General features: G+C 57.8%; 1 protein-coding gene across 15 annotated transcripts in view; it reads right to left on the reverse strand.

Annotated features, from left to right (window-relative positions):
- KMT2C (lysine methyltransferase 2C) overlaps positions 1–26,061 on the reverse strand; it is a 163,599-nt gene that overhangs the window by 8,737 nt on the left and 128,801 nt on the right. For 3 of the 15 annotated variants that reach the window (XM_037029514.1, XM_037029513.1, XM_037029521.1), the window contains 18 exons: positions 23,257–24,915; positions 21,584–21,796; positions 20,813–20,977; positions 19,183–19,324; positions 18,913–19,060; positions 17,883–18,061; positions 17,607–17,743; positions 16,606–16,852; positions 15,396–15,535; positions 14,903–15,010; positions 13,287–14,406; positions 12,163–12,299; positions 11,150–11,292; positions 10,718–10,886; positions 7,264–7,380; positions 6,663–6,736; positions 6,356–6,464; positions 3,153–5,062 (listed from right to left, as the gene is read on the reverse strand). In XM_037029514.1, coding sequence (XP_036885409.1) covers positions 4,970–5,062; positions 6,356–6,464; positions 6,663–6,736; positions 7,264–7,380; positions 10,718–10,886; positions 11,150–11,292; positions 12,163–12,299; positions 13,287–14,406; positions 14,903–15,010; positions 15,396–15,535; positions 16,606–16,852; positions 17,607–17,743; positions 17,883–18,061; positions 18,913–19,060; positions 19,183–19,324; positions 20,813–20,977; positions 21,584–21,796; positions 23,257–24,915 — 5,100 coding nt within the window. In that variant the 3' untranslated portion in view covers positions 3,153–4,969. Of the gene's footprint in view, positions 1–3,152; positions 5,063–6,355; positions 6,465–6,662; positions 6,737–7,263; positions 7,381–10,717; positions 10,887–11,149; positions 11,293–12,162; positions 12,300–13,286; positions 14,407–14,902; positions 15,011–15,395; positions 15,536–16,605; positions 16,853–17,606; positions 17,744–17,882; positions 18,062–18,912; positions 19,061–19,182; positions 19,325–20,812; positions 20,978–21,583; positions 21,797–23,256; positions 24,916–26,061 lie in introns of those variants that run through there. The other 12 variants (XM_037029526.1, XM_037029522.1, XR_005064086.1 and 9 more) reach the window with 11 other exon arrangements.

Raw genomic sequence — 26,061 nt, forward strand, 5'->3', positions numbered from 1 at the left:
TGCAGCCCAGCTGCCCTCCCTCCTCTGCGGAGCAGCACAGGTCGCCTCCTGCAGGTCAGGGTCGCGGTGACTCCTCCTGTCACTTCCTATGGTTCCTGGATCCTCTGAACCCCTGCAACTTGGCTCTTGCTTCTGTCTGATCCCGCCCCGAGTCTGCCCGGCCTGCCTCTCCATTCCTGCGCCTCGCAAACCTCAGGACCCTTGCACGTGCTGGGCAGGCCTTGCCTCTGCCCCTCTGCTCCCCGCTGTTCGTTCCTCAGGGCTTCGCTTCAGTGTCACCTCAGGGAGGCCTCTCCAGGCTCCAGCTTACCTCGCTCGAATTCCGTCCTAAAAATGGCCCTGTTTCCTGTCTCCAGCTGCACGGAAGCCCTATGACCAAGGGCACAAGGAAGAGGCCAAGCCGACACTGCAGAACGGGCCGGTGCAGGCACCCACACGCACCACACAGAAGTCAGGAGGGTCATCTCGGCTCTGGAGGTCTGCCCCCGGCCTACACGTAGGGGTGTCTCGGCCTCACACGAGCGCGCTCCAGCCCGGGTTCCAGTGCCAGGAGGAGAAGTCCCTAGCAGCACTTGGTCGTGAAGGCCAGCGGAGACTGTGTCCCAGAGAGACAAGGTGGCTGCTAGAGACGTCGGCACGGGTCTCCAGGGGGCCCTTGCACCAGTTCACTGACAGACCTGCGCTCTCTGGGACGGCAAGGCAGCTCCCGAAGTGACAGGGACACATGGGGAGGAGACAAGTGGACAAACTTCAGGGCGAGGGCTGCGGGGCCAGCAGGGAGGGCACCTCTCTCAAGGACACGAGTGCCGGCCAGTGCTCCCCCCGACCCCCCGCGCCGCCAGCCAGACGCAGGTGGGTGCCCGGTCCGAGTCGCCATCAACCCGGCTAGTGCCGCTCAACCTGCCCCCGCCCCTGGTTCCCCGACACCCAATTCATGGTTCACCAGAACCCCTTCCACACAAGCGGCCAGCCTCAGCCCACGAACCCGGGACAGGCAGCAGCGGGCCTCAGCCAGCCCTCAGCCTCCTGCTGGGCAGGCCCGGGCCCCACGGCAACCAACTGCAGATCACTGGGGGATACTCCTAGGGAGCAAGGCTGGCTCAGTATCTGCAATTAACGTGACTCACAAGGCGAACAGAGCGAAGCATAAAAATCACACGGTCACATCAACGGGGACAGAAAAAGCATTTGGCAGAACCCAGTATTCATCTACAGTAAAAGCTCTCCTCCAAGGGGGACCAGAGGGGACACAAAAGTCAACACATCGAAGGCCGTGCGTGACAGCCAACACACCCAACAGAAGCTGAGAAAGCCTTTCCTTGGTGGCCAGGAAGAAGACAAGGGTGTCCACAGTCACCACTTCATGCAACACAGTATTAGGAGTCCTGGCCACACAGCTGGACAAGGAAAGACATCCAAACTGGAAAGCAGAACGGTCAGTACCTGCAGATGACATACTCCAGAGAACCCGAAGGGCTCCACCAAAATCTCCTTTCAGAATAAAGCTGTTACGACTCATACAACTCAACACCCCTCTCTCTTTAAAACACGGGCAGAGGAACTGAACAGACCCTTCTTCCAAGAGGACACACGGAGGGCGGACAGACAGGACAAGAGGCTCAGCATCACTGACGGACAGGGAAATGCAGGTTCACACCACAAGGAGACGTCCCCGCCCCACCAGCGAGTCACACAGCAAGCGCGGGGGCGGACGTGGAGAAAAGGAACCCTAGTGCGCTGCTGGAGACTGCAGGCTGGTGCAGCCACTGCGGAAAGCGGGGTGGGGGGCCCTCAAAAAGTTAAAAAGCTGCCTTACGACCCAGCAATTCAACTTACGGGTATATATCCAGAGAAACCCAAAACACTGATTCAAAAAGATGCATGCACCCCCCCACCCCCGTGTTCTCACTGCTGTTACAACCGCCACGCAGGGAAGCAGCCCACGTGCCGGTCAGCACACCGGTGGATGAAGGAGGCGTGGCGCACGCACACAATGGAACACGCCTCAGCCATAAAAAGCTATGGAGCCTTACCATTTGTGGCAGCACGGAAGGGCCCAGACGGCGTGCAAACCGTAGTCCGTCAGAGAAAGACAAACACCATATAACGCCACTTACACGTGGAATCTAACGAAATAATCGAACGAACAAAAGCAAACCCACAGATACAAAGAACAAACGGATGGCTGCCAAATGTAATGGGGTTGGGGGGGGGTGGGGAGAAAGGAAAAGAAACTGAAAAGCACTTCATGGAGGGGGGTGCGTAGAGCACAGCCCAAGAAATGCAGCCCATGAAACCCCAGTAACTGTGACGTCGGACTGGTACCGGTACCAGAAGTACAGGGACGGTCACCGTGGACTATGCTGTGTCCCTGAAACTGACCTAATACTGCACAGACCAACTGTAGTTGGAAAATAAAAAGATTTAAAAGTAAAATGTAGTTAACATCGTACATAGCATTTTTACTGAAAACAGAAAAAAATAAAACATAAAAGGCCTCAGCTTCCACCACAAAATGCAATAAACATTTCTAAGGTAAGAAAATAAATCTTGAGGGGGATTCTGAACAATTTTAATTCTCAGTTAACTCCTTAAGTTAAATGTGCTCAATACTGTCAGCATTACAGACCAAATAAAGTCTTTACCACGCACAACAAAGACAGGAGAACAATGTAACATTTAAACGAAACTGGACTTAAAACAAGGGAGTGAAGCATAACAAATATTTCTTTTTTATTTTTATTTTTTTATTTATTTATGTATCTTTAGAGGGGAAGGAGAGAGGGAGAGAAACATCAATGTATGGTTGCCTTTGTGTGCATCCCCTGCTGGGAGTTGGCCTGCAGGGAACTAGCCTGCAACCCAGGCATGTGCCCTGACTGGGAATTGAACCATGATCCTTTGGTTCACAGGCCCGTGCTCAATCCACTGAGCTACACCAGCCAGGGCTCACAAATATTTCTTAATTAGAAACTGAAGTTCCCTTCTTCCTTCAACTGCAAGGAAGGGACCATCCCTACGCGACGCACTGGCGTTTGCGCCTCTTCGGAAGCGCCCCGAGGTGACTGCGTCTGTGTGCCCGGCTCCCAGGGCAGGCCCGGGCCTCGGGGGTGGGGGGTGGGGGTGGTGAACAGACATGCAGGTGGCTTTTATAGATGTAAAATATTTTATTTGTAAATGGTGATCTTCTAAATCTGTGTCCACAAATTCCAAAACCCATAACACTCTGTATACTTCAAAAAATTCAATTTTTGCCAACATTAGATACTATTATACAGAACAGAAAACGAAACAAAAACCCGGGAGAACAATACTGGTAGGATGTCAGAATATTGTACAAGAGAAGAAAAATATTCAGGAAACAAATTTCATACAGCTATTTATCAAGAGAAAAATATATACAGTTGATTTATTCTGTAAGATAAAAATACATCATGCCATATACATTACGAGTTCAGAACTGCATCACTGACGATACCTCCAGCTCACAGCCCACTCGAGTTGTGCACACGAAACTTCATTATATACTCAGTCTGCCAAGGGTCAGTACCAGAAGTTTAAGTACAAAATAAAGAGCTAACCTGGTTCAAAATGCTGATTAAGTTTCTACAAGCAAACACAAAACAGTGTGTGTGTTTTTTATTAAAGAAATGTAAACAAACAGTTCATACAAACACACTGAAATCACATCTCCCAGGCCCCCGCCGGAGCCCGCAGCGGCCGCCCCGGGGGTGCCTGTCCCCCGCTCCTTCCCTCCAAAGGCCTGCGTGGCCCGGAGGCTGGAGAGGCGGCCGGGCCCTGCTACACGGCCGTAGCACATCTGCATGATTCTCGGCGGCCTGCAACGGAGTTCTAATCAAAACTACTCTTGCTGAAAAAAACTCAGCCTCCATTTGGGTGTCTTTTGAAGCAGTTATTCACAGTTATCACAAAGTATAAGCACAAAAAACCTGACTGAAGGAGCAGGGATGCAACAATATAATAGGAAAAAATCGGTTTGAATTACCAAAACAGCTACAAAAGTGGTCGTCGCGGCCGTTCTATCAGAAGGAAGGTGTATAAAACATGAAGTCCCAATCGACTGCAGTTTCCAAAAAGCCCCGAACACTCAGGTTGAAATTTTGGTTATTACATAATCATAACGGCGCACTTGGTGACACAGAATCATATTGTGACATCCCTACGGACACTGATAAGCACCCGAGCTGCTGCAGAGCCTGGTAGCGTTTGGTCAATAACTATTTTTATACTGTATTTCTTTTTTCTCAAAATATTTACATGTTTGTACAAAGTAACAGGTTTCGTTAGTTCTGCAGGTAAGAGCAGCAGCTTGGCTTTCTTCTAACTTTTATTTAAAAATAGCTTCATTCACTTATTCAATAATAAATACAAAAAGTTTCTCTTATTTTACAGAAATCAAAAACTACAATAAACTGACTCATGGAATCAAGTATTTAAATGTGTTTTAGTGCAAGTTATTACCCCTTAGCTCTACCCCTAAGGAAGTCATCTCAGTACATTCCTTGCTCAGTGGTGTCTACTGCATTAGAAAACTTGAACTTAGAGGGCCTGCCCCTGTCTCCGATAAGGCCGTGGCCAGCACTTGGACGTCCCTTTCGCTGGTGATCTCAGTCTTACATTCATAGAAGGGCCCCTGCCCGGGGCAGGGCAGCCGCCGGCTCTTGGCCCCCGTAGAAGTTTCTCCTCAGTGAGACTCAACAGCGAAACTAAACAAAACCCACCCACAGAAAGAAAAAAGAAGACAGGAAAAGAAAAAGTGCCGGACCACTCCGTCGTTCTGGCTGACCCCGGGCCACTCTGCCTGAAGGGCCGAGGAACTCAGAACTCCCAGAAGTTAGTTTCAAAGTCATAAAACAGAAAAAAAACCTTCCTGCTGCCAAATCCAGACGGTGTGTCGAGCCGCTTCTTCCCAGGAGTGGGCCGCCGGCCGGGACGGCGCGGCGCGCGCTCAGTTCATCCACTTCCGGCAGTTGACGGCTCCGCAGTGGCACGGGATCTTGTGCTGGTCGTCTTCAAAGTCAAACTTATAGTCATAGCACAGCTGCCCACGGCAAAGACACGGGGTGAGCGGGGCCGCAGGGGGGCCGCCTCCACCCGCCCGGGGCTCACGGCCCGCGCCACACACAGGCACGGGAAGACCGGCTCGGCTGAGACCCGCAGGGGCCGGGGGCGCTGGGGACCTCAAGAGCAAGTAAAGGAACAGCCTGGTGGAGGTGACCTGGGGTCCCAAAGGGACAGGAAATCGGGGTGTGTGTGTGGCGGGGGGCGGCACACAGGACAGTGTTGTCAGAACAAACCAGATACGAGAACGGGTGCTGGCCAGAGGTGCACTGTCACCTCACTGTCCCTGCAGGTGGGCGGTCCCCCCCACCCCCCACAGGCCCCTCAGCTGGGCCGGGAGGACTCGTCCCCACACCCCGCCTCCCCTCCACTGCTCCTCCCCCGAAACGGTGTTCCAGGGAGGCACTAACACCCCGACCGGCCCTGCGTCAGGCGGCCAGGAGCGGGCGGATTCCCACGGGACGGCTCCCGGGTGCCCAGCTCCGGCGGAGACCGATGCGCTCAGGCGCCCGCGGGGCTTCCCACACCCGTTCCCTCGGTTACCCGTGGAGTTACATTAACATGTGCAGAACGGGCCTTGGGTCAGTTCTCGGTTTAAGAAAGGGGTTCCAAAAAGACGACCAAAACCACAGGCAGAGCCCCGCAGCCCTGTTCCCGGGGCGCCAGGGGCCCCGGCACGGGGAGGCACTCGGAGCCCTGGGCCCCGGGCGGGGCGGAGCAGGGGCCGCCTGGTGTGCGCTGGCCACGCCATGGCGGACAGAGTTGGGGTGCAAACAGGCAGTGAGACTAACAACCTTAACTGTCGTCTGTGAGACCAAAGGAACAAGCGTCAAGGTCGGCGTTCAGCATTTTGAAAAAAAAAAAGGGAAAATAATGAAGTAGCCAAACTCCTCAAAAATCTGCAGATGTGAACAGCCGGGAGCGCAGGCGGCCCCAGCCCTGCTGCCCTGCGGGGACCCTACCCCCCCCGCCCAAGCTCCGGGGGTCCTGAGGGCACCGAGGCAATGGCAGCATGACAGATGGCTGTGGCCATCTGCTCAACGCCAGGCTTGATCTTAGAAGGCGCCCTGCCACACTGTGAGCAAGGCAAGGGGACAGGAGGGGCCTGTGGTGCAGAAAAATGACGTTCCATGAGTGACGCGGGGACAGAGGAGGGGACGTGCAGAGGGGGGGACGACATACATGAACACTCAGCACTGCCAGGGGATGGGCGGCGCAGCTGTGTGAAGGGGACGCCCCGCCCCCACGCCCCCCGCGCCCCCCACGCCCTCACCTCCTCTCCCTTCTGGATCCTCCGGTTGGAGCTGATGATGATCTTGTGTCCCCTCTCGAACGTCACCACCTCGGCCACACAGTTGGGGGCACACGAGTGGTTGATGTACCTGCAAACGCCGTTCCAGAAAACGGTAAGTTGACGGGAGCTTTAAAAACCTGCAGCTTCTGGGGCAAACTTCCCGATGCACACTGCGGTTCGCCCACAGCACAAGAACATGCACGCGCGCTTCTAAGCACAGCTCTGAAACTCCCCGGCCCCGAGCCCATGCGGCCCCGGCTGCGTGCGAGAGCCCACCCCGCCTCACCTGGCAGGCCCGCCTGTGAGCGTCGCGTCGATCACATGGTCGTTGTCCATGCGGAACATGTACACGCCCCGGTTCTGAAAAAGAGGCCACTTAGAACCAAGCCCCACCGTCACGTCCAAGTGGGGGAGCCCTGCCACAGGCAAGCGGGAACAGACCCGACCACACTCACAGGGCCTCACAGCGTGCGCAGACGTGAACACACACGCCACCAATGGCAATCAACAAGCTGGCCGGCTGCCGGCCGAGACGGGCTCGCACACCCACACATGCCTGTGCCAAGAACACTGACTGAGCCCTGGCTGGTGTAGCTCAGTGGATTGAGCGCGGGCCTGCGAACCAGAGGATCGCGGTGTGATTCCCAGTCAGGGCACATGCCTGGGTTGCAGGCCAGTTCCCAGCAGGGGACGCACGAGAAGCAACCATACATTGATGTTTCTCTCCCTCTCTCTCCTTCCCTTCCCCTCTAAAAACAGAAACATAAAATCTTTTAAAAAAAAGAACACTGACTGAGAAGAGATGACTAGCGAGCAAAAGAAGGAAACACAACGTCCAGAAATGGCGTTTGCTCAAAACCGAGCCCAGAGTGCCGGGCGGCCCTCACCTGAGACTCGTACAGCTTCTCCTTCCTGTTGGCCACTTCGTTGCGGATGATGGTCCCGATGTACTCGATGACCATGGTGTGCTTCTCGATGTCCCTGGCGGCGTACAGGCCCAGCCCCTGCAGGGAGAGCGTGCGTGTTGCAAAAGCGCCCGACTCTCTGCCTGGGCCTGCCCCTCACCAAGGCCCCTCACAAAGGGCCCCGACAGCCGCGTGGCTGGTGCCACCCCGACTCAGCGACCGCCCTCTGCTCCCGTGGCCTGAGGGCTGGCGCCTGCACCGCTCTGGGCCCGCCACCCTGCCTTGCCGCCAGGCCCCACCCTGACCAGGTGCGCTCGCCTCCCTGGTGCTGCCACGGGAGATCCCACCGGATGAACAGGCCACCGGCCCCGGGGATTTTCCTTGTCCCCCCACGATTCTTACAGGGACTGGGCATGACCACAAACATAATGAAGGAGCCTAGGGGCAACCATCAACAAGACTACGCACAGACCAGGTTTGCTGACATGCTCCTGAACATTAGGGCAAGAAGGTGAAACGGAAGCAGCTAATTTAATGACCAGAACATTAAAAAGAAAAACGGCTCCTAGGAAAATCAATTTACACCCCTGACGTCAAGTTCTGAGCCTGAAATGTGCAGTAATCGACACAAACACTGACACGCTGCCCTGCGCCCACGGCAGCCCAAGAGGTCACATCCTGCCCGCACCACCTACAGCCGTGGGCACTGCAGACTGGAGAAGCCGCGTCCTGAAAGACTGGGTGATGCACACAGAAAGACTCGAACTTCCGTTTCCCAGGCTGAGCCCCACACGCCCCACTGCGAGCCAGTCGACGGCAGTGGAGACGTCAGGGACTTCCGTGACACATGGGAACGCCCTGCCGTGTTCCTCCAAAGGCACCGCCTGGGAGCCACAGGGGCAGGCCTGTGTTAGCACGAAATGAATCACCTTCTGGGAGAGCAAGGGAAGCAGTTTACCCGCTCTGCCCAGACAGGACCCAGAGGTGAACAAAGCCGGCCCGGAGCAGCCCTGTGCACGGGGCCAGCACAGCTGGACTGGGCGGCGCCTCTCCCACGGCAGCACTGCCGTGTGGTCTCCCACACAGAAGCGTGAGCTCTGAGAGGCGACACATATGAACCCCTATCTCAACCACGCATGGGGCCGCAGAAAACTGTGCGTCTGACCATTGGAAGTTACAATCTTTGTAGGCAGACAGATGCCACACCTCCTGGTCCACAAGGGCCGCTCCGCAGGGCAAACACCTGACCGCAAGGCCTCACTGGCGGACCAACGGGCGGCGGCTATGAACACGCAGTTCACGCAGAGCAGACCCNGCCCCTCCCACGGCAGCACTGCCGTGTGGTCTCCCACACAGAAGCGTGAGCTCCGAGAGGCGACACATATGAACCCCTATCTCAACCACGCATGGGGCCGCAGAAAACTGTGCGTCTGACCATTGGAAGTTACAATCTTTGTAGGCAGACAGATGCCACACCTCCTGGTCCACAAGGGCCGCTCCGCAGGGCAAACACCTGACCGCAAGGCCTCACTGGCGGACCAACGGGCGGCGGCTATGAACACGCAGTTCACGCAGAGCAGACCCCGGGCAGACGAGGAAAGCCAGTCGACCGTGCCTGAACCTGCAACAGCCCCCACATTTGGCTGCTGGCAACAAAACAAACACGCCACAACGTCCGCTTTGGACGGGGCCCAGTCCCGTCGCAGCTGCAGCCTTGCAGACACGGGAGAAGGGTTTGGGGAGAAGCCGCAGGCAAAGGACACGCTCGTCCATGGTGGACCAGTCCTGTCAGTTTCCGCTTGGCGCCTCCTCGAGCACCAGAGCTGCGGAGGAGAATGAGGCAGGCGGCCCCGGTGGGAACAGGGCAGAGAAACAGACAACGGGAACCTGCACTCACACACGCACACGGAGAAGGTGGTGTGGGCACCTGGGACCCGGAGGCTGACAGGACAGAGGGAGCCTAAAGAAAATCGTGCACGGGTGAAGACGGCAGATGGGACACAGGCAGCCACGGAATCACCGCAATGATGGTGAGGCAATGCCGGCAACGTGCACAGGCAGAATGGGGAAGCCGGCCACGTGGCCGGAAAACAGGTGATATGCAGGCAACCGACGTGGCAGGATGTCAGCACTGCGACCGGAGCCCAGACCCAGCACCTGCCGAGCCCCTTTGTGGAACCGAGAGTAGCAGGGAAGCAGAAGTCCCCGAGTGAGAACAAAGCAGGGGTGGGGGGGGCTGCTCAAGCCAGGGGTCCTCCGATGGCAGGGCAGCCTGGGCCCTCGGCTCAGCAGCCCCAACCCCCGACAGGTCTTAACAGGGACCTGGGAGAGCTGGTGCTGCTGGCTGGGGTCCGACTGGGGTCCTGGGTGTGAGGGGTCTGGTGTGCACCAGCGTGTGCCAAGGGGAGAGGGACTGACAGACAGACAAACACGCCGCAGCCGCTCAGACTGAAGGCCACGCCGCTCCACTGAGGGCTCAGCAGGAGGGAGGACCAGCCATCAGCGCAGCCCCGGCCCCGATGCAGGCGCGTTGTTGGACGCTGGATTTCGAGAGCAAAGAAAAGGCCCTGGCCGGCGTGGCTCAGTAGGCTGAGCCTGCGAACCCAAGGGCTGCCGGTTCGAGTTCCCATCAGGGCGCAGGCCTGGGTGTGGGCTCAGGCCCTGGCTGGGGGCGTGGGAGAGGCAGCCGATCGATGTTTCCCTTGCACATCAATGTTTCTTTCCCATTCTTCCTCCCTCACTCTCCCTCTAAAAAATTAAATCTTAAAAAACAAACAAACAAACAAAAACGCCAGTAAATGGAAAGACTGGAAAATCTTCCAGTAGGGAGGGAAATGTTCCGGCAAAGGAACAAGAGCCTGAGTGCGGGCAGACCAAGGAATGTGTGCGACTTCGGTTCTGGAGGGGTCATAGTGGCCTCTGAGTGGGGCGGGAGGGGAGAGACAGGCAGGCCGAGGTGCTGCGGACACGGAGGGGGGACTGAGCAGGGCGCCGAGCCTGCACGGGAATCAGAGAGCGAACCCCGACCGGGAGCTCCCAGTGGGGACCCGGCCAGCGCGGGCTACACGGCGCACTTTTCTGTGTGGGCCTGCAGACGGCCGCGCCTGTGCCAGATCCCGCAAGGATCCACCAGGGAAGAAGCTTCCAGAACACAGCCTCCAAAAGGTGGGCTCCTTTTGAAAATATTTTCATCGGGCTGTTCTCTTCTCACAAGTGCCCAAGTGCACGCACGGGGAGCGAGGGCCAGGGCCCACCACCGCATGGGAGGGGGTGCGGGGCCCAGAGAGCCCCCCACTCGCCCAGGCACTCGCTCGTTTCGCAGACCGACGAGCCAGTGAGGACGTGACCCGAGCCCACACCACGAGCCTACCCTCCGCACACACCGGGGCCACTCCCCCCTACCACTCCCCCCTACCCGCAGGCCCGGCCCTCCCACCTGGATCCGTGAGCGGGCCAGGTACACGTTGGACTTCCACTCGGTCTTCATCTTCCGGTACTGCGAGGACTTGGAGTGCACGAACTGCTTGCTGTAGGGCGCGTTCAGCTCCCCGGTGACCGTGCTCTGGAAGGACTTGGAGGTGCTGGTGCTGTTCAGGGTGTGCGGCCTGCAGACCAGGGCGCGCCGCGGGAGGAAGGAAGGAGAAGGGAAGACCACTCTGAGCCAGGCGCAGAGCCAGGCGGACGCCACTGGCGGTGGCGAGCGCACCCACGCAAAGCTGCCTAGCGGAGCCCCACGGCGCGGTCTCGGGTGTGCCCGGGCAGACACAGCAGGGCCAGCAGGGTTTGTAAGCGCAGACGGATCAAGCACAGAAACCACTAATTTGCCTGGAAACCCTGGGCTGTACTATGTGAAGTTAAAACAAAATACCTTAACACAAACCTCTTGACATGGGCACTCATTTTGGGCTCGGACCGGGCACAGCCTGTGGGGTTGACGGCCAGAGGAAGCTCCATGAGGGGGTTCCGGCCATAGCGGAAGGTGTAGTTCTCACAGGCCTCAACCCCGGGCAGCTGGAAAGAAGCACAGCAGGAGCATGCACTCAACCGAGGCCCAGCAGGCCCCACCCGTGTGGACAGGACGCGTGAGCACTTCCGAAACACACTTGAGCTAGCACGCTCCGCCTGCACTCCGCACTGGAGCACAAACACCTGAGTTCGGCGTCAGAGCAGAGCCCCGTGACACCCGGTGTGCAGGCCTGTGGGGCAGTAGGGCCCAAGACGCCTCTCTCCCCAGATGGCGTGGGGGTGGGGGGGTGGATGGGTTCGCACGCGGCTCTTTTGACTGGGTTAATGGCAACATCTAAGTCTTTGGAATTTAAAATGTAGGTTAGTTAAAAGTCAAAAAGGTCACTCTCGTGACGGTGCCTCATTGCTCTCCGCCGGACGACATGGTACCATGTTCGCCCTCGGTGCCCCTGGAGCACAGGGGTGACCCGTACAATGATTTACATAGTGCAAGGCTTTCCCGTGTCTCTCGACAGGTAACAACAGACACACCATGCAGTCGGTCCCTCTGCCCAAGGAAGCAATGGGGCCCGTCCTCAGTGGCTTTGGGGTTCTCTGCTTCTCCCAAGAAAGCCCACCAGAGGGGTTTTATTACTGAGGGAAAAAAACACTCATCGTCATGCAGTTTTCCAGAACTGAGGACAGACTGATCGGCACACGTGCATGTGACCCTAAAAGACCACCAAGGGGAGACGTGTGTTCTCCTGTCCCCTGACGGCGGTCGCGGACCCCCGGTTAGGACGGGCATGCGCGAGTCCTGAGGGCAGGGGAGCCCCACGCTGCGTGGGGAAGCAGGGTCGAAGTCGACTTGAACCCTCGCCGAGCTGCCCCAAGAGGCCGTGACGCCGGGGCAGGCCCGCCTCGCGCTGCACTCACTGACTCCGCGATCCGAGCCACCGCTGAGACGGTCAGGCCGAACAGGTCTTCCCCCTTCAGGTACGCCGGGAACAGCTGGAGCGCTTCGGACTGCTTCCTCACGCGGGCCACGGGCTCCAGAATCTTATCCCAAACACCTACACGCAGACCCAAACAAAAGTCTGTACAACCACCGAGCTCGACAGGCGAGTGGGGTGCCGCCTGAGACCCAGAACAGGAAGGAGACAGACCCTCGCAGGTGCCCCAGCCCCCAAGCCGGACGCGGCCTAGACACTGTCGGCCAGCGGGGGGTGTCAGAGAGACCCTGGCGTCGGGAGGAACAGACCGGGGGATATGTTGAGGGTATTAAGCAGGAAAAGTGAAAAGAAGTATTTAAAACAGCTGGAATTCATGCAAGCAGTCAACTCAATTTCATACTGACCATGTAACATACTAAATTTTAGAATGCCCAATTACTGGTATCTCTAAAGGGGTTATTTTCACCTCAGCTACAAATTAAATCATGAAATTTATATTTTTACTGGGATCATCTTTAGAGCATTTCCGTACATTTTAAAAAACCTACTGATTTTAGAAGGAGAGAGGGAGGGGAGAGGAGAGGGAGACACACACACACTGATTTGTCACTTCCCTTACTCACGCACGCTCTGGCTGACGCCTGTGGCGCCCTGACAGGAGACTGAACCCACAGCCTCCGTGCACTGGGACGATGCTCTGACCGCCTGAGCCACCTGCCAGGGCACCAAGTACTTTCTACACCGAAGTGACAGGGACTCCCAGGCCTAACCCCAGAGGTCAAAACTAAGTGCCTGCTTCCTGGCTCTAAATGTGACATCTGGTCAGACGGCCTGCAGCACAGGCCAGACAGGCGGCGTGCCCTCCCTGTGGCAATGAGAACAGGGCCCCATGCAAAGGGCAGCAAGCGCCACCGACCGACTTTTCTATGTAATGCACTCTGTGTGTGACCACCTATTTTGATTTAGAGGAAGTCTAGCAACCGTTCGGGAAACTGCATGGCAAAGAGCAAGCCACATGCATGGGAAGTTCAGGTCTGCATTTGTAAACAAAACCCCCTTCTATCGTTAAAAAGCAGGCACACCATGTGAGACGGCGCGGGCTCGCACCTTTGGGGGAGGAGTCGCTCAGGACGAGGTCCTCGTGGCCCTGCTCCACCACCCTGATGACGAACACGGGGCGCCCGTCCTTCTCCTCGATGGAGCAGAGGTAGCGGCAGCGGCGGTTGGCGTAGCGCGTGCTCCAGTACAGGCGGCTGGCCTCGTAGCCCACGGGGAAGAGCGCCTTGGGGGAGTGGAACGCCTGCATCTGCTGCGGGAGCAGCTGGCCGATGGCGTGGAAGATGAGGCTCCCGACGCGGAAGGTGTGGTCCCGCTCGCCCCGCTGCACGATGCTGGCGATCTGCCGCACCTCGTCCCGCTGCACGTAGACCCTCCGGAAGACCGCGAAGTAGTTCAGCTCCTGCTCATGAACTCCCTTTGGTTTGTGCATGGGACAAAGCATAGTTTTATCCTTAAAAAACATGCACTGTGCTTTCATGGCGCAGGTGAAGTGGTAGACGTTGGTGCACCGCAGCCTGTGGCACCCGCTGGTGGCGCCCATTTTGTGGCAGAAGACACACTTCATGTGCAGGCCTCGCCTCAGGGCCAGCTCCACGTTGATTAAGGCACCCGCCTGGGTCTCGTAGACCTCGGTGGACCACAGGGCACAGTTCAGGTGCACCCACAGGTCCAAGTCAAGGTTGAGCAGCCTCGCCGGCCCGTCCGTCAGGCCGTCGCCCTCCTCGTGACAGAAGCAGCACTTGCGGTAGTCCCTGGGCACAGGGTCCGGTCTCAGGGAGGTGCCCAGCTTCTTCAGGAACGCGTCGATCTCGTCCTCGCACGGGGGCTGGAAGGAGCCCTTGGGGACCACGATGTGGACACTCCACTTCTTCCACCTCACCCCTCTCCACTTCTTGGGGACCGGCCGGCAGTCTTCAAACCCACCGTGCACGGTTCTCAGCCGAGGTTTCAACTTGACTGTGACTTTAAGCTCATCTGGCTTTGCCTCGACTTTGGCTGCTTCAAACGCAGGTGGGAAGCTGATGGGAGGTGACGCTGGGGGGGACGCGGCCTCCTGGAGCTGGGGCAGGCAGTGCACGTCCAGGGCGGAGACGTTGGTGCTGTACCGGTGGAGCGCGCGGGAGGGCGCCTCCTTCACAGGCGACGGGGGCAGCAGAGGGGCAGACTCCTGGGCGACAGAGAGAAGGGCAGTTCACCAGCTCTGAAAGCAACTCTTGGTGAAATGAAAAGCCACACGGCTTGACGTGAGTGACCCATGGGCAGGGGACCGAGTCTGTGGTAAGCGGTGAGGGCCTGTCCCATGGAAGTCCACATAGACCCCTACGTGTGCGTGTGCAGATGGGGCTGGGGAGGGAGGCAGCTGCGGGTGCGTCTGCCACAGGCCTTCTCCATAAAGCTGCAACCCCAGAGGAGCGCTGCTTTTCCCAGTCTCACACCCCCCACCCCCTTCCACCCAGAACAAAGCCAGAAAGACGCACGCTGTACCAGGGAGGGGCTAGTGAACTGACGGGCATGATGGAACAGCGCTATGTTAAGCCAAATGAGCACGTCGGCAAGGTCCTGAGTGGCACCAGCCCGGCTCCGTCCTGTGGTGTCTGGAACCCTGTGTTACTCTCTGACGTTCCCTGGACACTGTGCGTTAGCTGAAACTGGACTGATGTTACCTTGCTTTCCAGGGTTTTTGCTTGTGCGGTCGAGGCGTAGAGAATAAAGCAGTTATTGCTACAGAAGACAATGTCCTTTTCCACTCCACTGGAGCTCTCGCGAGAATCCTGGAAAGCAGAGAGAAATGTGTGGGGGTCTCGCCAAGTCCCAACGGAAAAAGCAAAAGATCTACACAGCATGTTGGTTGGCACCTCACGTCGAAGGTGAAAGGAGCTTCCTGTCTTCGGGGTATAAACACATCTACGTGCCTATTTAGCACGTAGTGTGGCCTCAGAGCAGATAAATGCACAGAAATACACTTCGCTCTCCATATGCCGTGGCACCTGGAAGCGCGATACCCAGTGCGAGTCTGCTGCAGCCATCAGGCTCTCGGCATCGTCACACGCGTGTCAACGCACTACCAGGAACACATGTCCTGTGCAGTTACCAGGACGGGGCAGCGCAGTGCTGCCCAGGACACTTCCAGTGGGCGGAGGCAGGATGTCCAAGTACCTTGTCCCCGAAAGCCAGGTCCCTGAGAGACTTGCGCACGCCGCTCCCCAGGATGACCACCTTGCAGTGGCAGCACCAGCGCGTCCTTAGGGCCGCGCCCTCCACCACGCCGTGACCGGCATCCTTGTGCACAGACAGACCTGCAGGTGAGAGTCTTGTCAGGGATGAAGGTGGCTGCCACCACAAGCCGGTGCTGGCGTCACGCTGCTCCAGTACCTTCTCCTTGCAGCTCACTGAGCCGACCTGTGTCACTCGGCTACTCCACAGAAACCCCAACTTCCCGTCCAAGGTGCCAAGGCGCCTATGACGTGAGTGCCCGGGGGACAGAGAAGAGAGCACACTTGGCTCGAGCAGCTGGGCGGCGCTGCTGCTTGTGAGGGCAGACGGACACGGCACGCGGTGAGTCGGGGAGTGGTGTTCCCGGAGCATTGCGATGATGCAAAGACGTTTCGTGAGAGACGAAGAAGCACATGTGCGAGAGTCGGAAGTCAGACATGGATAGAGAGGGCTGAGCCGAGTTCCAGAGCCAAGAGGAGAAGCCAGGAATCTGGGCAGGGCACTATGGCAGGAAGGCGGGGGAAGCAGGGAGGACGGGGCAGCAGGAGCAGCGAGAGACCAGCAGTTCAAAACCAACCCCGGCAACTCTCAGCCAGAGCTCAGAGCTGAGGCCTGGAGACCGCTGGGTTCTGGCAGCAGGGCAAGGGCAGAAACGGGCCACAAGGCCGGCTGCAGGGGGCAGGTGGTGGGCGCAGGGTTGGGAGGAGACCAGACCAGACACACAGGAAGGGAGACGGCTTGAGGAAGGCACGGCCACACTGCCAGGGAACAAGGGCCCCTCTGCAGACGGGGCAGAGGATGTGGCCAGTGGTGACGGAAGGAGAAGGAAAGGAAGCGAGTGAACCCCAGACCTCTGGGCACAATGTGGCACTTGTGGGCGGGAGGTCTGGGCGTGCAGAGAACGAAAGATGCTTCCGGGCAAGCTGCCCCGAGCTGGCACTCAGATACTTCCTGTGGCACACGCATCACCCCCGCCCCCGGCACCAGAGGTCCCATCACACCACCGGACACAGGACAACCGCACATAGTTAAATTACTGGCGTCCACACTCCGAAATGCTGCCTGTCACATGTTGAAAACTGCAGTGAGACTTTAAATGAGCATCACCTACGGGTGTAGAAGGAGCCCGAGGCCGACGTGCAAACCAGCTCACCATTGCTCATCGGAAACGGCACGTGGGGCGGCTTCAGCCGGAAGGAGCTCGCTAATCGGGGGGGCGCCGCAGATCCTGGTGGGTGCCCACGGAGAAATAAATGCTGTCGATACTCCAAACCCGGGTTTACTCTGTGGCTGCTGACCACACCCACAGACGGACCGTCTGGAGCGCTACTGACCTCATAGCTGTTGGGGACTCGGACACGGAGCAGGTCGGAAAAGGCAGCCACAACGCTGCCAATGTTCTGGAACAGAAAGGCCAGTAAGCCGGTGCCACCCACCCACCCCCCTCTGGAGAGCAGCTGCCTGCAGACACCCGCCCAGTCAGCCACCCAGCTGCTTCCATTCCCCCGGAGCTGCAGGGCAAAGGCCACTTGAAGGGCCAGTCTCCTCGACCAGTCTCCATGCACTAAGCCCCCATTAAGGGCTCCCGTTAACGGCAGGCCTGAGCGTGCGGAGCCACTTCAGGGCGCCCTGTGTTGGACCAGTGTGCAGGGCACCACGTGGGAGTGAGCTGGATGGTCCCGGGGACCCAGGCTCATAGGCCAGCCATGCACTGACCACCACCGAGTCACACCGTTGGACCAGTGTGGTTGCCTGTCAAGTGTCTCCACAGCACGAAGGCCACCCGACAACGGCCCGGCAGTCCACTGGGGGGCGGCACGAGCAGCGGCCGCCCGCACAGCACTTATGTCTGACAGCTGTTACCCACTGCTTAGTCCCCTCTGCCGACGGTGACGAAGGTCTCTCTCCGAGAGTGCACGGCATGCAGCCTCTGACTACAACATGGGACTCCAGCTCCACTTGGCCCTTTAGCCTGGACTGAGCCTGGGGTCCATCCCACACCTCTTCGCGGGGTTCAAAGCAGCCAGCACGTCTGCCGTGACCACTACTCCCAGCCTGCCTGTGACCTCCCCCTCCAGGACCCTGCAGCCCATTTCGTGAGCACTGCCCGCCACACCTCTAAGACCACCCTGCCTGAGCCCGAGTGGGCTTCACCTCAGCAGCGGCCGGGTGCAGGGTGATGGCCACGGATATGAGGCCCGACCGAGGGCCGTTGGGGGATGCCCCGAAAGGCGGTGCGAACAAGAAGGCGCCTGGCTCGGTTTTGACGTCGTTCCGCCTGGACTCTGAACCTGAGAAGGGGGAAAACCGGGAGGGCAGGAGGGAGGGAGACAGGGAAGACCGAGTGTCACTGCTTTTCAGACTCCAAGTGCGAACCCCAGCGAATCAGCCCGCCGCCGGGGGACCCGCCGCCACCGGGCACGCCCCTACCTCTCCCCGCGGTACTGGGAAGGATCGGGATGATGGGCGACGGCACGGGCTCTGGAGGCTCCTCTTTGACCGACGCCAGGTCCGGGTACCTGCGCACCTCCACCCCCACCACGCTCTCCGGGGAAGAGGAGGGGACGAAGCTGTCGGGTGTGTCCCGGTCACCCCCGTGGTCCTGCATCCTGCGGGAGAACCAGTGCCACACGTCGGCAGGTGCAGACCCGCCCTGGCTGCCCGCACCCACCCCTTCAGCCAGCGTGGCCATGAGCTTCTCTGCACACAGCGGTGACCCGGGAAGCTAGAGGTTACCAAGGCGACAGGGGCTGGAGGGCAAGTGTGGTCTTAGGCTACATGGGGCGGGACACCCCAGGAACCTGGAGACGCTGCCACACTGAAGGAGACGCCTGGCACAGCCAGAGCCGTCCCTGGCAGTGAGGTGAGGGAGGAGGGGCCCTGGGCTCCCATTGGAACAAGTCCCTCCTCTCTAGTCCACAGCTGCCTCACTGGTCAAGTGAGACACTGGACTGATCGACGTCTCTCTCATCAGTCCAAAGGGGGTCCTCAGCTCTGGGCTGCGGGGAGACCAGGGTCCCGGGAGGTCGGGAACCCCACGCGGGGCGGGGCTGCCAGATGCCGGGCTGACAGCCGATGGAAGAAGTTACAAAGCAGTGGAAGGACCGTCCTTCGACCCCCTGCCCCGTGAGCGGTCTCCTCTTCCAACACGCTCCGCCCATCAGGCCGACGCTGAGAGAGCCGTGCCTTTGCAACACCGGACGTGCAGGCCCCCACAGCCTCACCGTCTGTGCCATCGTTATCTAACGTCCGTCGTGTAAGATTTTGACAGCTCACAAACTGATTTTACTCAGTAGCCAAGATGTTTTATAAACTTTAAAGTTCTGAAGAAAACGTTCACCAAGTGTTACCCCTTAAACGTCTTTAGTGGCTACTCCTGCAGATATTATGCTGAACACACACAAATATCTACTTAGAAATATGTGATGACAAAATATTTGTGGGCAAAGGGGCCTTCTACCTTAGCTCCTCCAGGGTGCTGTGAGGCGGAGTGGGCAGCGAGGCCGGCACGTCGACGGTCTTCGGGCCCTGAGCGATGGCTCTGGCCAGCAAGTCGTCCTGGGGCCGGAACGGCAGCGGAAATGGTTTAGATCCTAGACTTTTGGTAACTGGAAAAGCGAACAAACGACCATGGAGGCACTGGGTCAGAACTGCGGGGCAGAGAGAACACCTCACAGGCGGGCAAAGGCACACGCAGCAGGGCGCCACGTCAGAGGTGGCTCCATCGTACCTTCGTGGGCCACTAACACTCCGGCTTTTCCAGCAAGTTCCTCAGTTGTCGCAAAGCCATTGGCCATCTTCTGACAAGCCATAGGAGGTGGTGTAGGAGGAAGAGAGGCAGGGGGTGTTGGAGGATTACTTAAATTATTCTGCTGCAGGAGACCAAAAAATTTTAAATTACATGCTACTGAGCAAATAAGCCACGACCTTGCTAAAACACAGTTCTGTGAATTTTTAGCACACGGGGAGCAATGCTACGGGAAGGCAGTGACGATGCCTATTCCTCTCTGATCGCACCAAAATGAAGCACGAAGGAGGCTTTCCGGGGGAAGAGCACTCGCCCTGGACTGGGCGGGCACATGCGTGCCTCAGCCACCGGGCCCCACCTCACCCTCAGCTCACACTCAGCTCCGAAGAACGCGGACTCACACTATGCATGACTGAACCCTACGCAGCTCTTTCCCAGTGTGGCTGTAGCCAGTGAAGGACAGCTTTAAAATTTGAGCGGTGAACTGTCAAAAGTTCTCAAAAATTCCTTTATTGAGTTCTCGTTAAGACATGCCCCAGTTCTATAAAAAAACTTGAGAATTTGTGGCCCTGTTCCTATCAGTGCGACTGGCACCCTAGCTGTTGGAGCCTGGCCTGTCTCGAATCCCTGAGGGAGCAAAAGCAGGAGTACGGACACTAAATGACTGAGCCGGTCACACCCCTCCGAACGCCTCCCCTGCTACGCCTCCGTCACCCGTCTGTCATTTACTTTTGACAACGTGCAAATCGAGTGCAAGGTGAACTGCAAGTCTGGCCAAGACCAGGGGCTTCCTGAGGATGAAGAACTTGTGCTACACAAGAGCCGAAGCCAGAGCAGAAGGGGCGAGAGGCTGGGCTCTCCCCGCAGAGCACGGCCAGCACCCGGGACAGCGACTTTACAGTCAAGGGAGAAGTCCTCGGGGAAAATGGGCGACACTCTCGAATACTGTTACAAAAAACCCATTTTACGTGAGTTAGCTGTGAAATAAGGAATGTCTACTAAGGCCATCATAAAACTGCATTTAATAAATAATGCCAGAAAATAAACTTGCCTTAGTCTGACATTCTCTTACTAGTGTACGAATTAATGCAGAATTGCAATTAGTTCCTAATTAGATAAAACATTAAAAAATTTTTTTCTCATTTAATTTTTCAGGGCAAATTCCTAACTATGTTTTTTATCCTCACTACGTACTATGAATTTGGACTTTAGAGTTAAAAAAAAGATTATGGGGGAATAAATACAGGGTGGGGCAAAAGTAGGTTTACGGTTGCTCACGTGGAAAATAAGGCAGCGATAAGTAACTATACAAGAACACACTCTGTTTTGCGCACTCCCAACTGTAAGCCTACTTTTGTCCCACCCTGTATTTTCTCCACCGTGGAGATACAGTTGGATATTTTTTCGCAATTCCGATTCTCTCCTGAACAAAAATTGTAAGTGTTCGCATCGGGACCCTTCGGCAGGGAAACGTGGGCCTGTCCGCGTAACTGGAGTTTCGGCGGAACACGGGAAGTCAGGTGGGAACTAGACGGAAAAAACGCCACGCGCTCCGCCAGCGCGGCTACGCATCGGCGAGGACGCGAGGTGGCGCTGTGGTGGAGGAACATACCTTGTAGAGCAACTGAGCATAGTAATCCGAAACCCCGTCAAGGGTAGCACTGCCAAAAGCTCCTAGAAGTCGGTTCCCACTATTAAATTGGCCACTGCCATAAGGAAGAAAGTGCGCAAAGTTCACTCCAATGATTGGTTCCATTAGAGGGAGCAGAGAGAGCTGCTATTGAAAAACACATTTGAGAGTGATGCACATGGTCAACAACAGAGGGCGGTTCTCAACTTCTCTAAGCCCCGAGGCAGCTTGGTCAGACCGGCTTGAGAAAAATTGGACTTAAAAATTTCATGGATGGAAATGCTGGAGTAGGTGAGAGACTACAGAATCTTTGAGAGCTACTTTGAAATAAGCTCTATTCTGATCTGTCTTAAAGAGACGCTGCATCTAACGAGCAAGCCCACTCCTTACTGGGGCTCAGCGAGGGTCGGGGTGCGGCCGGAGGCCAGGCACCCAGGGGTGAGCTGGGCAGCCGCTCCCTCCCTGGCAGCAAGCACTAGGGTGCAGGACCACAGCTGACTGCGGGGAGACCCCCCCCACGCACCGTGGACAGCGCGTCTCTGGACAGCGCGTCTCAGCGCTGACCACCCCCTGCCCCAGCGATGTCACTGCGCTCTGGGGCCAGCAGGACAAGCTGCACTCGTGCAGACAGGGACACCGTCAGGCTCCTTGCTGAGGGGTGCCTCATCCCTGCAACTCGCGCTTTAGGGTCGGATAAGCATCTGATGGCCCCTTGCCCTTGAATTTTCAAAGGGGCTACCAGGAAAGACTCACCTGTTTCAGGTGGGTGAAGGTGTCGGGGGTTGAGTACACAGCTTGTTTCTCCTCCTCGTCCTTCCTCCGCTTCTTTGAGCGGGGAGCTGCCTTCTCCCCTGTCCTCGGGGCCCGTTTGCTCCGCTGTTTCTTGGTTTCGCCCCCTCCGTCTGCTTTTGGCAGCTGGCTGTTGCCACATCCAAAACCACCTTGCACTTGAGCCCCCAGAGCCTGCTAATATGATGGAAAGGTTAAGAAATGAGAGACCCATTTACATGTGGGTTTTCAGTTCCAGCAGGATGGTCCTGCCCCGAACACACTCCTGATGGTGGAACAAAGTTCTGGAGGGAAGGCGGCAACGTCAAGTGGGGAGACAGTACGTGGTACATCTCAGGGCACGTGCCCAGTGTGGCCTAACGCCAGGGCAGTGGTGACGGGTCTTACCCCCGGCAAGGCTGTGTCTGCCCCTTGCCACCCTCAGAAGGGACAGGACAACGTGGACAAAGTCCAAACGCGGACACAGCAGTTAACGTGATCCCTCGTTCTGCCCTAACGCCCTCTCCATTTTCACACGCGGCCACCAGTACTAGGACTTCAATACCCAAGGCCCGGCTGGGTGCTAAGTGCTGCGTTGGGGGCTGGGGACAGAAGGTGCCCCCCAGAGTGAGCCTGCCCCACCGGCGCCATGCAGGTAGGGGGCGCCGCAGATGCGGCGCCGTGAGCGCAGGGCACCAAGAGGTGTTTGAGAAGGGCGCGTGGAGAAGACGGCTCCAGAACGGGGCTTTCGATGGTAAAAAGACACTGCCGGATGTGGAAAAAAGGGGGAGCCGTGCTGCAGGTCCCACAGACTGGGCATATGTCTGCCGATGACAAACATCCTGCAGTGAAACTGACAGAAATGACCTCCATCCACGGGGCAGCAACCCCCTCTACTGACCTGCCAACAGACGGCTGAGAAAACACAGTAGAGCAGCACTCGCTAAACGCGTGGTGTCCCACCACCAAGTGCCACTCCCCTAAAAAGGTGGAAGTCGAAAAACCCAAGGTGAGCAGTGTGTGGGGGAGCTACGGACACCCAGCTTCCCAAACATGCAGAAGCAAGGCGCCAGGCTGGGGCGCCAGAACCCCAGTCTGAGAAACCCCAGTCTGGGACCGTCTCAAGTGAGTTCACAGAAACACGGGCGCTGCGGCCTCCTGAAGCCGTATTTACGAGGAGGCTCTCCGTATAAATGAGAAGCAAAAGCAAACCACCGAAACGTGAAAAATAGCACAGGTAACCCAGACCCTGTGTGAGGGACCGCTGACACCGGATGTTGACACACTGCGACCCAGGGCACCAGCAGTCCCCAAGCAGGAGCTCCTCTGCACTACACGGCTTTTGCAGTAAAGATACGTTCACATCTTTGCTGCAGCTGTATCAGCTCCACGGGGTGAATCAGCTGGCAGGCACAGGTCACGTGTGAAAAGCACAACTATGTCCCTGAGCTTTGAAAAAGGGAGTGAACAAATTATTACCTAACGGACTCTATAGGTAAGTCAGAACACTGGGCCCATGGAAAAAGAAAGGAGAAAATAAAAAACGGCGCTGCAGAGTACGAAGGCTGCGAAACAGTGTTCAAGTCAGCACGCTGGCTGTGCTAACTGTGCCTTCCAACACACGAAAGCAAGCGGAGGCTGGCCTGAGCCACACCTACCTGCCCTTCAGCTGGGCCAGGCCTCTCCACGGGCTTGCTGTCTTTTGCACAGTCATCTTCTGCACAAAGTGTGCCCTCAGGTTTCGGATTCACGAGAGTGGCCGCCTTCTTGTTTTTCAGCAGGTGCTTCAGGAGTTCATTGCCTGCGTCTGCTTTTGCAGCCGGGGCCCGGGCAGGAAGGGAAGGGCTCTGGCCCGAGGAGACAGCACAGGCCGCGGCCGTTTCGGCAGCCTGACTCCCAGCACGTCCCTCCGGCGGAGGCCCCTCGTGGCCCAGGCACTGCTCGGGCTTGGCTTTTTCTTGTATGTCCTCTTCAGCAGTGGCAGGTGTGTCCAGTGGCCGCTTGTCCACCTCTGCAGTGGCGGAAGGTGGGTGATGCAGGGCTCCTTGGGAGGACTCACCGGGGGGCGGGCTGTTTTCCAGTTCGCTGCGTTGCTGGCTCGCTGCCATGCTAGGAGCCGACGGGCCGCCCGCCTCCCCAGGCTCAGACTCTCCCTGCAGAGGGAGCTCGCTGGGCGTGTGCACAGTGGGCGTGGAGGTAGCTTCAGAGACACTAGGGGTCGGTGGAGCCGTTATGTCCGAGTGTGGAGTGGACGGCGCCTTGGTGGACTCCGCATCATCGTCTTTCTTTTTCTTTCTTGTTCTTTTCTTCTTCCCCTTTTCCTCTGGGATGATGTCAGAATACAGCTGGATGAGAGACTGGGTGGAGCCAGGGTAACCTTGTCCATGGGTCATGGCAGGGTCCTGGCCACAGGGCAGACTGCTGCCGGTCCCCAGCGGAGCTGCAGACAAGGCCGGTGGGAAAGGCCTCACGGGCGACGGCGGGAAGCCGGCCCCAGGAAGACCTCCAGGTGCCTGCTGACTGGGGTGGAAGTTTGGGCTCCCGCCAGGAACTGAGGGCGAGTCTGGGACAAATGATGGGAGTCCTAGCTGCCTCCGCTCGCCAGATGCCATGAAAACCGGAGTGGGAGGTGAACTCACAGACCCGTGTGCGCTCTGCTGCTGTAGAGCCTGGCCCGCCGGTTGCTGGTGCTGAGGGGACTGCTGCAAGGGCCGTGGGGGCTGCAGGAAGTCGCAAGGCAGGTCAGGGCCGTAGAACGGGGCCTGGGGCGCAGCCGGCCTGGCGCTCAGTTCCATCCTCTGCTGCAGGGCCCGCTGGCGGTCCACCTCCTGCAGCAGCTGGATGCGCTGCCGCTCCTGCTGTTCTCGGAGACGCTCCTTCCGCTCCCGCTCTTGGAAGCTTTCGCTGAAAGGGTTGTTGTCATCGAACTCCACCCGCGGGGGCGGGCCGCTCTGTGGGTTTGCGCTGGACAATGCTCCGGGGGCTGGCGTGCATGTTTTCATTGGCAGCTGGGGAACCGGAGGCTGAATCCGGGGCGGGTTGAGGGGGAGGTGAGCAGGGGCACTGGGAGGCTGCCATCCCGGCAAGCCAGGCACCCGCACGGGGCTGGCGTGGCCAGGAGTGACAGTCGTGTGCGGCAGCGACTGGGCCACCAGGGGGAAGCCGGGCTGGCCAAGGATGGGGGGTGCGGCTCCAGGAACTAGGGGCAGCTGGGGCTGCACCCCGGGCAGGATGGCGGGCGGGGCCACGGCGCACTGCTGCTGCTTCAGGCGGTAGTCCTCCATCAGCTCGGCGTGCTCCTTCTGCTGCTTGCGGATCTGCAAGGAGAGTGGGACGTCACTCAGGGACGTGCACTGTAGGTGCACGTCCATGCCCCAGCTGAGGGCTCTGCGGGGGGCTGCCCCGAGGGAGGTCCCATCTTACACAAGCAAAGGCAGCGCTCAGGCAGCGGCACAAACCACAGAAAGTTGGACCGAAGACCACACTAACCGAAGACCACCAACCCTTTCTAACAACAGGGTTTTTATAAAGCTGCCTGTGAAACGTTTCTACATACGGAACACCAAAACCAGACCCCACACACTGTTTCCTGAAATGAACAGTGTGAACACCTCACTGTGAAAGTCATAAAGAGCTCCAAGTACAAAAACACCCAACAATAAACAGAGGCTACACAGGAACTGGCTAACTGTAACACCTTAGAAGTTACATTAATCCACCCGGTTAGAATAACCGAGGTTTAATGCAAACTCCACCATTCAGACACGTAAACGTTTCATTTCTTCAATGTACACAATGACACCCCCACCTCCCCCGCCTGGGGTGGGTAGACTAGATCGGAAGACTCCCTGCATTTAAGAGTGAACATGCTCACACTTCTGAACCCCGTACGACCTCTGAAGTAGCACCTCCAATAGTTCCTAGTACGGCCCTAACAGACTGGTGACACCTGATCCATCCCCAAACCCTCAGTGCCCGGGACCAGTGCCCTAGACTCATCCGGGGCGGATGCAGCTGGAGACGAGGTCTGGGAGGGAGGGTGCCGGCAAAGTGCGCACCGTTCCCAGTCGCACCAACCACAGGCAGGTGGGCGGGCCTCACGCCAGTGGTCCCCGCAGACTCGCAGGTTCTGGCGGGCGAGCCCGCTCTCTGTGCGCGGCAGTGCCAATCTGTTCTCCAGCAGCTGTGATTCTGCCTCATTTCCTCTTCTTTTCTGACCAGTCACTGCAGAGAACTGGAGCCACCAAAGGCTGGGGAGGCAGCAGGAATGTACACGAAACCCCCAGCACAGTGTCTGAGAACTGGAAGGCTGGGTGCCGTCGTTCCCACAACCCTCGAAACTACTTAAATAAAACCATCAGCAATCAGTATCCGAACAAGATCACGCCAGACAGGGGGCAGCTACACAGGAACAGGGGACATCCTGGGGGCGGGCGACACGAGGCCCCCACCACAGAGAATTT

The sequence above is a fragment of the Sturnira hondurensis genome, unplaced genomic scaffold, assembly GCF_014824575.4.
Source record: "Sturnira hondurensis isolate 20B ecotype Veracruz unplaced genomic scaffold, ASM1482457v3 Scaffold0020309, whole genome shotgun sequence".
Classification (NCBI taxonomy): Eukaryota; Metazoa; Chordata; class Mammalia; order Chiroptera; family Phyllostomidae; genus Sturnira; species Sturnira hondurensis.